The sequence below is a fragment of the Alnus glutinosa genome, chromosome 4 (genome assembly GCF_958979055.1).
Source record: "Alnus glutinosa chromosome 4, dhAlnGlut1.1, whole genome shotgun sequence".
In the NCBI taxonomy this organism is placed as follows: Eukaryota; Viridiplantae; Streptophyta; class Magnoliopsida; order Fagales; family Betulaceae; genus Alnus; species Alnus glutinosa.
Genome location: NC_084889.1, coordinates 4,728,138 through 4,739,423, shown reverse-complemented (window position 1 = coordinate 4,739,423; position 11,286 = coordinate 4,728,138). Strand labels below are relative to the sequence as shown.

At 35.1% G+C, this 11,286-nt stretch overlaps 1 protein-coding gene across 1 annotated transcript; it reads left to right on the top strand.

Annotated features, from left to right (window-relative positions):
- The first annotated feature begins 1,303 nt into the window (after positions 1-1,303).
- LOC133865857 (TOM1-like protein 3) lies at positions 1,304-10,030 on the top strand. The gene is made up of 10 exons (XM_062302357.1): positions 1,304-1,480; positions 2,063-2,202; positions 3,078-3,156; positions 3,435-3,533; positions 3,672-3,785; positions 5,179-5,324; positions 8,119-8,200; positions 8,683-8,768; positions 8,848-9,039; positions 9,171-10,030. The coding sequence occupies exons 2-10, from the start codon at positions 2,093-2,095 to the stop codon at positions 9,814-9,816; spliced, it is 1,554 nt and encodes a 517-aa protein (XP_062158341.1). The 5' UTR covers positions 1,304-1,480; positions 2,063-2,092; the 3' UTR covers positions 9,817-10,030.
- The last annotated feature ends 1,256 nt before the right edge of the window (positions 10,031-11,286 follow it).

Sequence of the window (11,286 nt, the reverse complement as noted above, 5' to 3'; positions counted from 1 at the left end):
AAATAATGAGAAACTTTTTTTCTCACAATAATAACCTAACTGATTAACTGGTGGTTATTTAATAGGCAATGGACACGGTGTAATATCCTAGATTCACATTATAAATATGAATAATTTACCTACAATAATGAGTAGATTATTAAAGTACTCGTATGTGGCTATGTGTTAAGAATTACACGATTTTTCATTAGGTGAGATTGAAATTTATAATGTCCGACCCCATAACATATGGTGGTCGGAGACAGTAAAGGACCGCTAAATATGGTTGCTATCCGGTGGTAGATGGTGGTTGAAGAGGATCGGACAGTGACCGGTAGTAAGTTAGGCTGGTCAGAGTAGTAGCAAGTGATGGGCTCCAATTTGGTGCTTGTGACCACTAAATTCACGGTGATTGGAGGTGGCACTAGCCAAGACGGGGCTATTCCTATGTTATTGACGTAATGGTATTTTAGTTGAAACATTACTTCATTTCGGTTTTGTTACCAAACGAATGGATATCAATCGATTCTTCTATTTCCACTTCTTGTGTTTATGATAATACACATTCCAAAATCAACATTTTCATGTACCAAATGCAACCAAAGGTTTAAATTTAAGTTAGTTTTCATAAAGGTGTTTATATTCTGTTTTTATTAGGTTTAGAGAACATTTATCGAAGATATGACTATGTTAAGGAACACCTGCATGCACAGGTAATATGCATTTAAGCAAACCTCATCTCATCCAGATTGTAAATCTGAATAAAATAAAAAGGACTCACTCAAACAAAAAGACAAGAAAAAAAATAAAAATAAAAAGACATTCCAGCACTTCTTAAGCTTCTCAAGAAAAACTAAAAGGTCAAAAGAAAAATTGGTATGTTTTTGAATAATCAAATTCAGAGCTGTTTAACCAAGCTGTTCTCAAATGAAGTTTAGGGTGCGTTTCAGATTGCGATTTTATAGACAATAAATGCGATTTTAAACTAAATTACAGAACATAAATCGTTTGAAAATTACATTTTTTAAAATTGCGATTTGAAAGCGCAAAAAATCTACTTTTTCAAATCGGAAGTAAGAATGTGCTATTTTAAAAAAAGCATAATTTTAAAGGTTAAACTGATATTTTTCAAAACGTTTAATTGCATTTTAAAAATTATTTTTTAAAATCACAAATTTTAAAATTATTATTATTTTTTTTAAATCACAAATTCAATTCGTTCTCAAATGTATTATTATTATTATTATTATTATTTAAAATTTGGGGAGTAGAAAGTCCAAGTTTCTGAACTTTATTCTAATTTTAAACAGTGGGCGCTGACGCGAAGAAAACACCACCAACCAAACACTGCAAACAAACGAACCCACCACCCAAGAAGAAGAAAGGCATAATAAAACCACTCCTCAAACTCATCTCTCTCTCTCTCTCTTCTAGACCCTTTCTGCATATACACACCGTAACAATCGCTTCTGTTTTTCTCATTTATTGTGGGCTTTGACAGGTAAGCTCCCCTAAGATCCCATACCTGAGTCTTCCAGATTTTGTTTCTGATTCCATCGTTTCCTTTTGATCTTAATGTGAACTGTGGGGGTTTTTGTTTGGGGGTTTATATTTTAAATCTGGGTAATCAGATAATTGAATTTTGGTCTATGGGTTCAAATTCTCGTGGGTTTTCCGAGTTGTTCTGGTTTTAATTGTAATTTGTCGATGATCCGAGCTTGTTGTGCTCTAATCGATTTAGGTTTTCGTTTTTGATCGTGATATTTGTGGGTTTTTTCTTTCCTTGGATAAAATACAGTTATTTGGCGTGAATTATCATTTGGGTGATTCATAATTCTCTCTTTAAATTGGTCATATTCGTGCCTAATTGATGTGTTAGCATTGAATTGTGATCCGTTTGATTTTTTCATTGTGGGTTCGTTGTGAATTAAATTTTTCAAGAATTAGAGGGCCGAGGAAAATTGTGACTATAGATAATTAGCCAATACAGGGTTGTGGACTGAGTTGATTAGGTTGAGCTACTTCAAATTTGTGTAATGGATTGACTTATGTAATTGAACTCGTGGAGCGTTTGTGTTCTTAGGAATTTGGACGATAAAGGACTTTTCTGGAGATGGCTAGTAATGCTGCTGCCTGTGCTGAGAGGGCAACAAGCGATATGCTGATTGGTCCAGACTGGGCCATTAACATTGAGTTGTGCGATGTTATTAACATGGATCCTGGGTATGATTCGTTTCCCTTCTTAGTTTTTATTTTTGGTCGGTAACCCTTTTTGCAAATTCAGGATCGGGTAATTTTTTAGAAAGCGTGAAATTGTTAAGTGTAATTGAGTGCTTGTTTAAAATGAATTGCCTACTTGGCAAGTCTATATATTATAGAGACTATGTGTATTTAGATTGATTTGGTGCTCCAAAAAAAAAGAAAAAAAAAAGATAGCTTGATTTAACAGGCAAACAATTTTAGATGAAGTTTTAGACCATGGAATATTGGTAAATAACATAGCATAAAAGTACTTACAGCTGGTTGACTTTTTCTTATTTTTCCTTGTACAAAAAAACACAGAGTTGGGAATGCATGAAACTGCTCAAAAAATTAAGCAAGACATTTTCAGACGGAACTAACAATAATAGCTTGTTATTGTTTGGGGTGAATATCGGTGCTTCACTAGGTTAAAACTGACCTTAACTGGTCTATTTAGAATGTTGTAGTTGCATGGTTGAGATATTCCTAGTCAGCGAGTTTCACTCACAACTACTTTATCACGAAGGCATTGTGCTCTTTTCATAACATGGCTGTAGTCAGTTGTTTACTTACTCTAATGCAGGGTGAATTGGCAACTTTACCAAGGGAAGTTGTGTTTTATTTACGCAAGGTTTTTTTTATTGGCATCAATTAAAGATTGATTCTGTCAAATGTTTGAATGTGATATCTGTTAATTTTGTGGACTGAATTTTTTCCAGTCTTTAATTTTGGAGCTCCATTCTCAATAATTTGAAGCCATCATCATGATTTTGTTTTTGTTGTACTTTTTTTCCACAACTTATGATAACATTGCGCTCATTTCTTTTTTTTCTCTGGAATTTGGTTGATAATTGCAGGCAAGCAAGGGACGCCTTGAAGATACTCAAGAAGCGCCTAGGCAGTAAAAGTCCGAAGATACAACTTCTGGCTCTTTTTGTTAGTATTTTTTCTTTCATTCCAGACTTTTTAGACATTTATTTTTGCTTGATTACTTTGATTCATAAAATTTCCTAGATTAGGGTAACTAAGTGGGTCTAAAGTCACTGTCTAATATGTATATGCTGCAGTGCCGACACATGTCAAACATGTTGATTAGTTTGCATTAATTGTATGCTATGCTATGTGCAAGATAACAATGAACTAGTATAATCTAACATTGATATTTAATATTGCCACCTAACTTTGATGCTTTGTATTTGGATGTTCTGAGCTAGGCATTGGAGACTGTCAGCAAAAATTGTGGCGAGAATGTCTTTCAACAGATCATTGAGCGTGACATCTTACACGAAATGGTTAAGATTGTGAAGAAGAAGGTGTACAATAATTCTCCTGTCTGGTGATTTATATTTACCTTATGTTTTTCCTGCCTGTTACTGACTTGTTACCTAATACCCTTGACCCTGTAGTCTAGGACGCTTGTTGTTCACTGTATTTGTAATTCAATTTTGCAGCCAGACTTGAATGTGAGGGAGAAAATACTAATTTTAATAGATACATGGCAAGTAGCTTTTGGTGGACCAAGAGGAAGGTATCCCCAGTACTATGCAGCATATAATGAACTGAAGGTGATTGCTTCATCATATTGTATTGATTTTTTTGTCAAGCTCGTATGTATATATTGCAAGCGGCAGTTGTATATAAAGACAGTATTTTCAAAAGCACCAGGGAAACTTGAGCACTGAGGCTTCATGGAGCCTAGCTGCCTAGGTGTCAAGTGCCAAGTGCAAAGCGCAAGAGCACGCTTGATCGAAGCGAAGTGCATATTTTTAAGTTCATGTCCAGTCATTTTTGCCCTTTGGGTCTACTTGATAGGCATACTACCATGCAAGCTCTTTGTTCTGAATCCTCAGCAAGTAGAATAACATATAAGCAAACTGAGTACATGTATAACTTACCAATAATTAAAAAAAAAAAAAAATGACATAATCAAATAAAATTATGGCCTGTTTGGTAAAGAGTTTTGTTGTGAGTTTTTGTTTGAATAGAAATAACTAATAAGAAGTGATTGATATAATATAAAGGTGAAATGAGATTTGAATTTCTTGTGAGAGTAGAGTAAAGAAAGGTGTTTGGTAATTGGACTTTTTTTTAGAAGAAATGAAAAAAAAAAGGGGAGGAGTGTGTTGCAAAACACGCCCATATTTCTGAACAATAAAGGCAAATATGTCTAGTCTAGTATGTAGAGGGTAGGAAATGCAGGTGGTGCCTTTTGAACTTCCCACACCACCCCCCCTCCCAAATTTTGATGTTTTTGGATGAGAGTCAAACCATGTGACTCGCGAGACTAATAGAAATATACTAAAGAGAGGATTCCTTTACATGTGATATAGATGATTAGTTTTGAAGTGAGTTGGAAAGTTATGCTGGGGGTTTTACCCATGAAACTGGGTCCAACTGGTCAGATCTTCATGTGAGCTTGGATGCCTTCACCTGTTAGACTATCAGGAAAAAGTAAAGATAACCATTTTTACAAAGTAGGTATTTATTCTGATTCAGGTTTCTGCAGTCAGTTTGACATTGCATGCAGCAGTAGCTGCTTGTGACCTAGGTTTTCAATTCTTAGTCCATTATGGAATAGATTTCCACTCTCTTCCCATATTAGAGATGTATGGACATCTTCTGCCTGAATGAAACCAGTGATTGCAGTTTTGGACGTGAGTTTCAGAGTTGTTGCTGACAAGTATCATGAGTTTTGGCTGGTTGTTTCTTTCTTTCATGCTAAACTTTAATGGTCGATTATATCATGAGCTTTGGCTGGTTGTTTCTTTCTTTCATGCTAAATTTTAATATTCGATTGTATCATGAGCTTTGGCTGGTTACCTGAATTTTTAATTTATCTTCCTTCTTGAAACGTAGTTCACATTGGGTTGCTGCATTGATTTACTCCAAATTTTTAGTTTTTGCCTATCCTTCATTATGTAATCTTTCTTTAATTTACTCCAATTTGGTAATTGACAGTCTGCTGGAGTTGAATTTCCACCCCGGGAAGAGAACAGTGTACCATTGTTTACTCCACCACAAACCCAGCCAATAATTCATCATGCTTCAGCATATGATGATGCTGCTATTCAAGCCTCTCTACAGTCTGATGCTTCTGGCCTCAGGTACCATTTGAGTAATATCCCGTGTCCCATTTCTTCAGCTTCTTTTTATTTATCATTGAGAAATATTCTTGATACTTGAATATCAAACTTTTCTTTTTTTCTCTTTTGAGTTCCTTGTTCTTTTTAAATAAATTTGTGTCAAACACACCTAGAATACCAAATGGAAGAGCTGAAAGACATTCCTAGATCACTAATTATATCACGGGAAAAATTCTTATTCTATTTGTATGTGTTTGTGAATGAGCGACTTTTCTTATCAATTAAACTTAGTACTGCTATATGGATTCCTCTACATAAGGCAAGTCTGCAGATTTAGTTTCTGAGAGGCCACTTCTTCAATCATGTTGAATCGTTGATGGCCATGAGTATTATTCTTTGGAACTTTGAACAAACATAATGAACTACCTATTGGGCTTTAGTTGGAAGATCAAATTTACAGCTTCAATATAATTGGATGACTGCAGCCATATGATGTCATCAATCTCCTAGGAGAGTTTGTATTGTGGAAGAAATTAGGCTTTTTTTGCTAACGATTTTAAATTGTGTTTTTTGCGTTTTGATTTATTTATTTATATTTTATTTTTTTTATGTGATGGAAAGTTGAGAAGTGTTTTCAGTGGGATCCACAATGGAAAATTGCTTTTTGTGGTGTACATAGGAGAAAATTATTTGGTAAAATTTTAGCGTTTAGTACTTATCTAAAATTTATTCTTATAAAAAAAAGACTTAGTGCTTTGTGTTTTTAAAGAAACAAACACTAAACATGCTAATTTTAAGCATATTTTTTTAGGTGTCGTGGCCGACTTCTTACTTATGATTTTTTTTTTTTTTTTCAAAAATAGAGAGGTGATCAAGTGGCCACCCTTAGCTAAGGAGAGAAGGTGACCGTGAGGCCATTCCTATTTGGTTGGGGTGGCTGCGCGGGCACCCCCCTCTTCCATTGGGCTCTAATTTTTTATTTTTTATTTTTTTTTATTAAGTAATAAGTCAAGTTTCACACCTGAAAAACTAAACACTTGCTTTCTCAAAATATTCCTATAAGAAGGTGTGGAAAGTAGTCTAAAAAGTGTCTTTTTTTAAAAAAAAAAGTGTTTTAAGTGTTTTTTTTTTGGAAAATTGTTTGGTTGTTAAGATTAGTGTTTCACAAAGAGTGGCCCATGATTTCTATCTATATTTCTGTCTTCACAATTCATTGATATATATAAGAAGAAATACAATATTTTGGAATATGGACACCTCACTATATGATAACTCATAAAGGACCCCTCATATGAACACCTCACCATAGGACAACTCATAGGGACACCTCACTAACTTCTAGAATTGGACAGTTGTCCCTTTCTTTCTAACATGTATTTTGTTTTTGAAAAGTGTTTCTTTCAGTAACGATTTTCTGAAAAGTGTGTTTTTGTGTTTGAGAAGTAAAAAGTGTTTTCAAGATGTTTAGTAAACGTGAACTTAAATATTTTACTTCATTCCAATTAATGAAATGAGTCAAAGTCAAACATATGTTCTGACATTTTACCTGCTTGTTATGATAGAATCTATCAATTTGTAGGTCCTATCTCTAGTAATTCCCTTGCTACAAATGGTGCTTTCTCAGTCTGTAACTCAACACAGGTGTCAAGTTCAATAACCATGGTTTATAGATATTAAAAGGAAAAACTATTCTATTATTATTTGTGGATGAATATTGCCATAGTTCTGGTATTGTTGCACTGCCGCCATGCATATATAAAAGACACGCAAGATAAACCTCTGCTATTGGAAAGGTATAAAAAATCAAAGAAGGGACAAATTATGGAAAATCTCCCACGTATCTTTATCCAAAATCAAATGGTGATGTTAAAAAAAAAAAAATTGAAAGAAGTCTTCTGGGATATAATAGATTTCAGTATCTGTTGGATGACCTGGCATTCCTTTCCCTCTAAATAGTTCAATGGGACAAACTGGAATTGCATTCCAGATTATACTACTACAGTGTTTACTGTAACAACCTTTCCAACATCCATTAAATCCACCATCGACTTAGGCATAAGTAATAAATCCACAACAAAGAAAAACTAATGGCCATAAATTTGTTGCTACCTCAAATTTTGTCTGAAGTGATCCTTGGATTTCTAGTCTTTGATGGATTGATGGTTTATATTTGTGAATCTCTGTCACATATACCCACCTGAAGGAAATTAATGTTCTTTGTTTAATCTGAAAGAAATTTGGTCTGCGTTTAAAATCTTTAAAATTGACTTAAATGCATTTAAATGTCAGAAAAAAAACTTTTTGATGAATACTAAAGCAAGGTAATACAACTCAGGTTTAAACTTATTTCTTTCTTTCTTTCTTTGTCCATTTGTGTTTACTTTTATTGGCTAGATCATTAGCAGACGACTTAACTTGCTCAAGTAAAGGTACCAGTTTGAAATGGCTTATTAAACAGAAGAAACCATAAATATGACATAGTTTGATGATGAGCTTTTTTTTCTCCTGCATGTATACAATATGTCATCAATTCCACATAATATCTATCTTTACATATGTTAATCTTAGACCTATTAGCAGTCAACAAATATAAGACCCACTTAGTGCACAGGATACATTTGTCAAAATTTGCCCCTTGGATAATTCAAGCATGCCCTTTGCTATTTGTACAACAGATGCCTTTTTTTCTTTTCTTTTTTTCTGTCATCTCTGTTTATTTTTTATTTTTTTTGGTTTATATAGGGCACACTGGCCCAGTTAATTGTTAGTTAATTCATGCCAGATTCTATCCAAATTAAACTTTGTTTATTGGCAGCTTGTTAGAGATCCAAAATGCTCAGGGGCTAGCTGATGTGTTAAATGATATGCTTGGTGCTTTGGATCGCCGTAATCCTGAGGTGATATATCTGATTTTTCCTTAGCTGAAGATTATTAGTGGTCCTTGTTTAGCCATTTCTCTTCTGTTGCTTGTTTATTAATTATTTGTTCCAACATGCAAGATGCTTTTTCATATGCTTTCTTTTTAAATTCGTGTGAAGGACTCTGGAATTTTAGTGGCTACCAGAATCTCAGATTTGGGACTACTACCACAATAGAAACCTAGATCTCAAACAAAATTTGTGTTTTCCGTGGTGGTGGTTCCCTCTATGTATGTGCACTTGAATAATTTTACTTACAGAAAAAAAAATGTAATTGTAATTTGGTGGAAAGGAGAGATTTTATTCAAAGAAAAAATTACTAAAAAGGCAATTTACTCTGTGAGAGAGAGCATTTCTGTATTACCTCTGAAACTTCTGGATAGTTGTTGGCACTAGAAAAGACAAAACATGCCGACTCATCAATCATCTATGGCATCTCATGGTTCTGGATAATATGGCAGGGTGTGAAGCAAGAAATAATAGTTGACCTTGTTGACCAGTGCCGTTCCTACCAAAAGCGTGTCATGCTTCTTGTGAATGATACTGTGTAAGAATTTGAATAAAAAAAACTGTAGTTCTTTTTCCTTTTGAACTGATGACTGTGACTGACAGTATTTTCCATTCAGAGATGAGGAGCTTCTTTGTCAGGGATTGGCATTGAATGATAATTTGCAGCGTGTAATTCGTCTGCATGACGATATTGCAAAAGGAACCTCTTCAGTAGGAGTTAGAGGAACTGAAACACCAGTTGTACCACTTGTGAATGTGAACCATGAAGATGAAGAATCTGAAGATGATTTTGCCCAGCTAGCTCATAGGTGAGGTGACTATTTTAGAAGGGTCTTTTTCAGATTTTATTCATGTTCATTCTTTTCCTTCTGTACCTACTGAGCTCATACGGCCATTCTTTAGTTGATTTGCATGTAACTTAAATTTCCACTATGCGCAGGAAGCCAGCAATTACAAAGACTGAACCAGTGCGGGTCAGTCCAGTTCTTCCCCCTCCACCCGCATCAAAGAAGCCCATTGCCACAGAGACTGGCATGGTCGATTATCTCAGTGGTGATGTCTACAAGTCTGAAGGATCCCATGAAACATCAGAACCAACATCCTTTTCAGTTCCAGATTATTCCAACAGAACTTCCGCCCCACCATTGACGACTCCTACACACTCTTCCTCTCCCCCTCCCCCTCCTAGCCATCTCGTTAATCCCACTGCATCAATGCCTGAGTTCACTGGACGGCCTGTGTATGATGGACCAGCTCCCTCAAGCAAATCTGCAGACCAGCTGCCTCCTGCTCCTTGGAATACTCAGTCTTCTCCTGGCAGCCTTCCACCCCCACCTCAAAGGTATAACCAGAGACAACAATTTTTCGAGCATCAAAGTTATCCGGGTGGTGCGGGTCATTCAAGTAGCGGGTCCAGTTCCTCTTATGACAGTTTAGTGGGGCAGACTCAGAATCTCTCTCTTAATAGTCTTCCTACCCCAACCAAGCAAGCGAAACCTGAAGATGCTCTTTTCAAAGATCTGGTTGATTTTGCAAAAGCCAAATCTTCTTCTTCCTCTTCCACCAAACCCAATCGCTCATTTTGAGTGATTTGAGTGTGCATTGTGTTGGTACAGCTTATGAATATTGTTTTTTTTTTTTTTTTTCAGGTTTTTCATCAGATTACGAGATTACTTGTTAAATAATTGTTGTTAGGGACTTTGGCTTATGGTTTGTCTACGATGTTTAGCTGGATTATTTCTAGATGACCTGTTATTGCATATATCCCAGTATATTGATGTACCCTATTTGTTCTATTTATTCTTTAGTGGCTCATGTATTCAGTGTCCTTTTTACTTTTCCCTTTTTGAACATATGTTGGGGCAAGACAGGCAGTTTTTAACACGAACTAAATACAAAATTAGCTGGTTAGAATTAAGGGGTTTGACTCGTTTAATTAAGGAAGTCGGGTTAGGGCTCATATAGCCTTATACTAGTGTTTCGACACTATCTGACCTCAACATGTGATATCTAAGGCTTAAAATTTGAAAGTTTTTGACATAACCCGCGAATCTAACATGATATTAATTTATTAGAGTTGAGGAGTCTGATAAATTTGATTAAATGGATTGGATTAAGGTTGACTTATAGTCTTATAGTCATTCATCAACACAACTTGAACTTGATACGTTAATACGAATTGCAACTTCTATGTTGGGATTGTATACTTGTATATTCAAATTTTTTAGTATCCAAATTTATTTTCAATATACATATATATTTTATTCAAAAGAAGGCAGGTGAGGGAGTTCAACTATGCACACAGCTCCATAGGAGATCAATAAGAACCAAGATGGTTACACTAATCAAATATATGGAGATTTTCATTGCCGAATTCGAACTCATGCCATAATGTGTACCTAACCAATTTGAGAATTTCTTTGTGCCATTATACCACCATCTTAGATAGTGTATGTGTGTGGGAGTTTAGGTTTAGGGTTTATGCTCCAATTTGAATTACTTTTTGGAGAGTTAACACCGATTAATACCTATTATTGAATTAATGGTTAAATAATTTGACGGTTGGATAACATGTTTTCCTCAAACTTAAAATGCATGTTAAATAATTTCATGTCAATTAGATATTAGTTACTCATATATAAGAGTACGCATTCTATGTAATTGAAACTATAAATGCTAAAATTATACTAATTCGGTAGAGATCCACGATTAAGAGATCCCAATTAAGAGATCGGTCCATGCACAAGCTTCTCACGCTAATTAAGTCCCACCAGGCTATTCTTCACTGTTGATCCACTGTGGCCGCCGTATCCGACGTGGTCAAGGAGAAGAAGCACAAATCAAGCACCTCTCTTTAGTCCACACATTGAGAAATGTTTCTTTCACATACTTTGTACACAAAGTCTTACGTGGTAAGATGTTTTTTTGTATACACTTTATTTTTCAAAAAAATTAAAACAAAGTGTCACGGAAGACTCTGTCTTATGCAAGAAACATTTCTCCCCCACACATTTTCCATTCTTCGAAAACTGCTTTTGGGTTTGTCCGAAATCGCC

Coding starts and splice junctions, on each gene's coding strand:
- LOC133865857 (XM_062302357.1), top strand. CDS start 2,093: ATGGCTAGTAATGCTGCTGCCTGTGCTGAGAGGGCAACAAGCGATATG. Junction 3,534..3,671: donor TTAAGATTGTGAAGAAGAAG/GTGTACAATAAT, acceptor TCAATTTTGCAG/CCAGACTTGAATGTGAGGGA. Junction 8,769..8,847: donor CTTCTTGTGAATGATACTGT/GTAAGAATTTGA, acceptor TTTTCCATTCAG/AGATGAGGAGCTTCTTTGTC.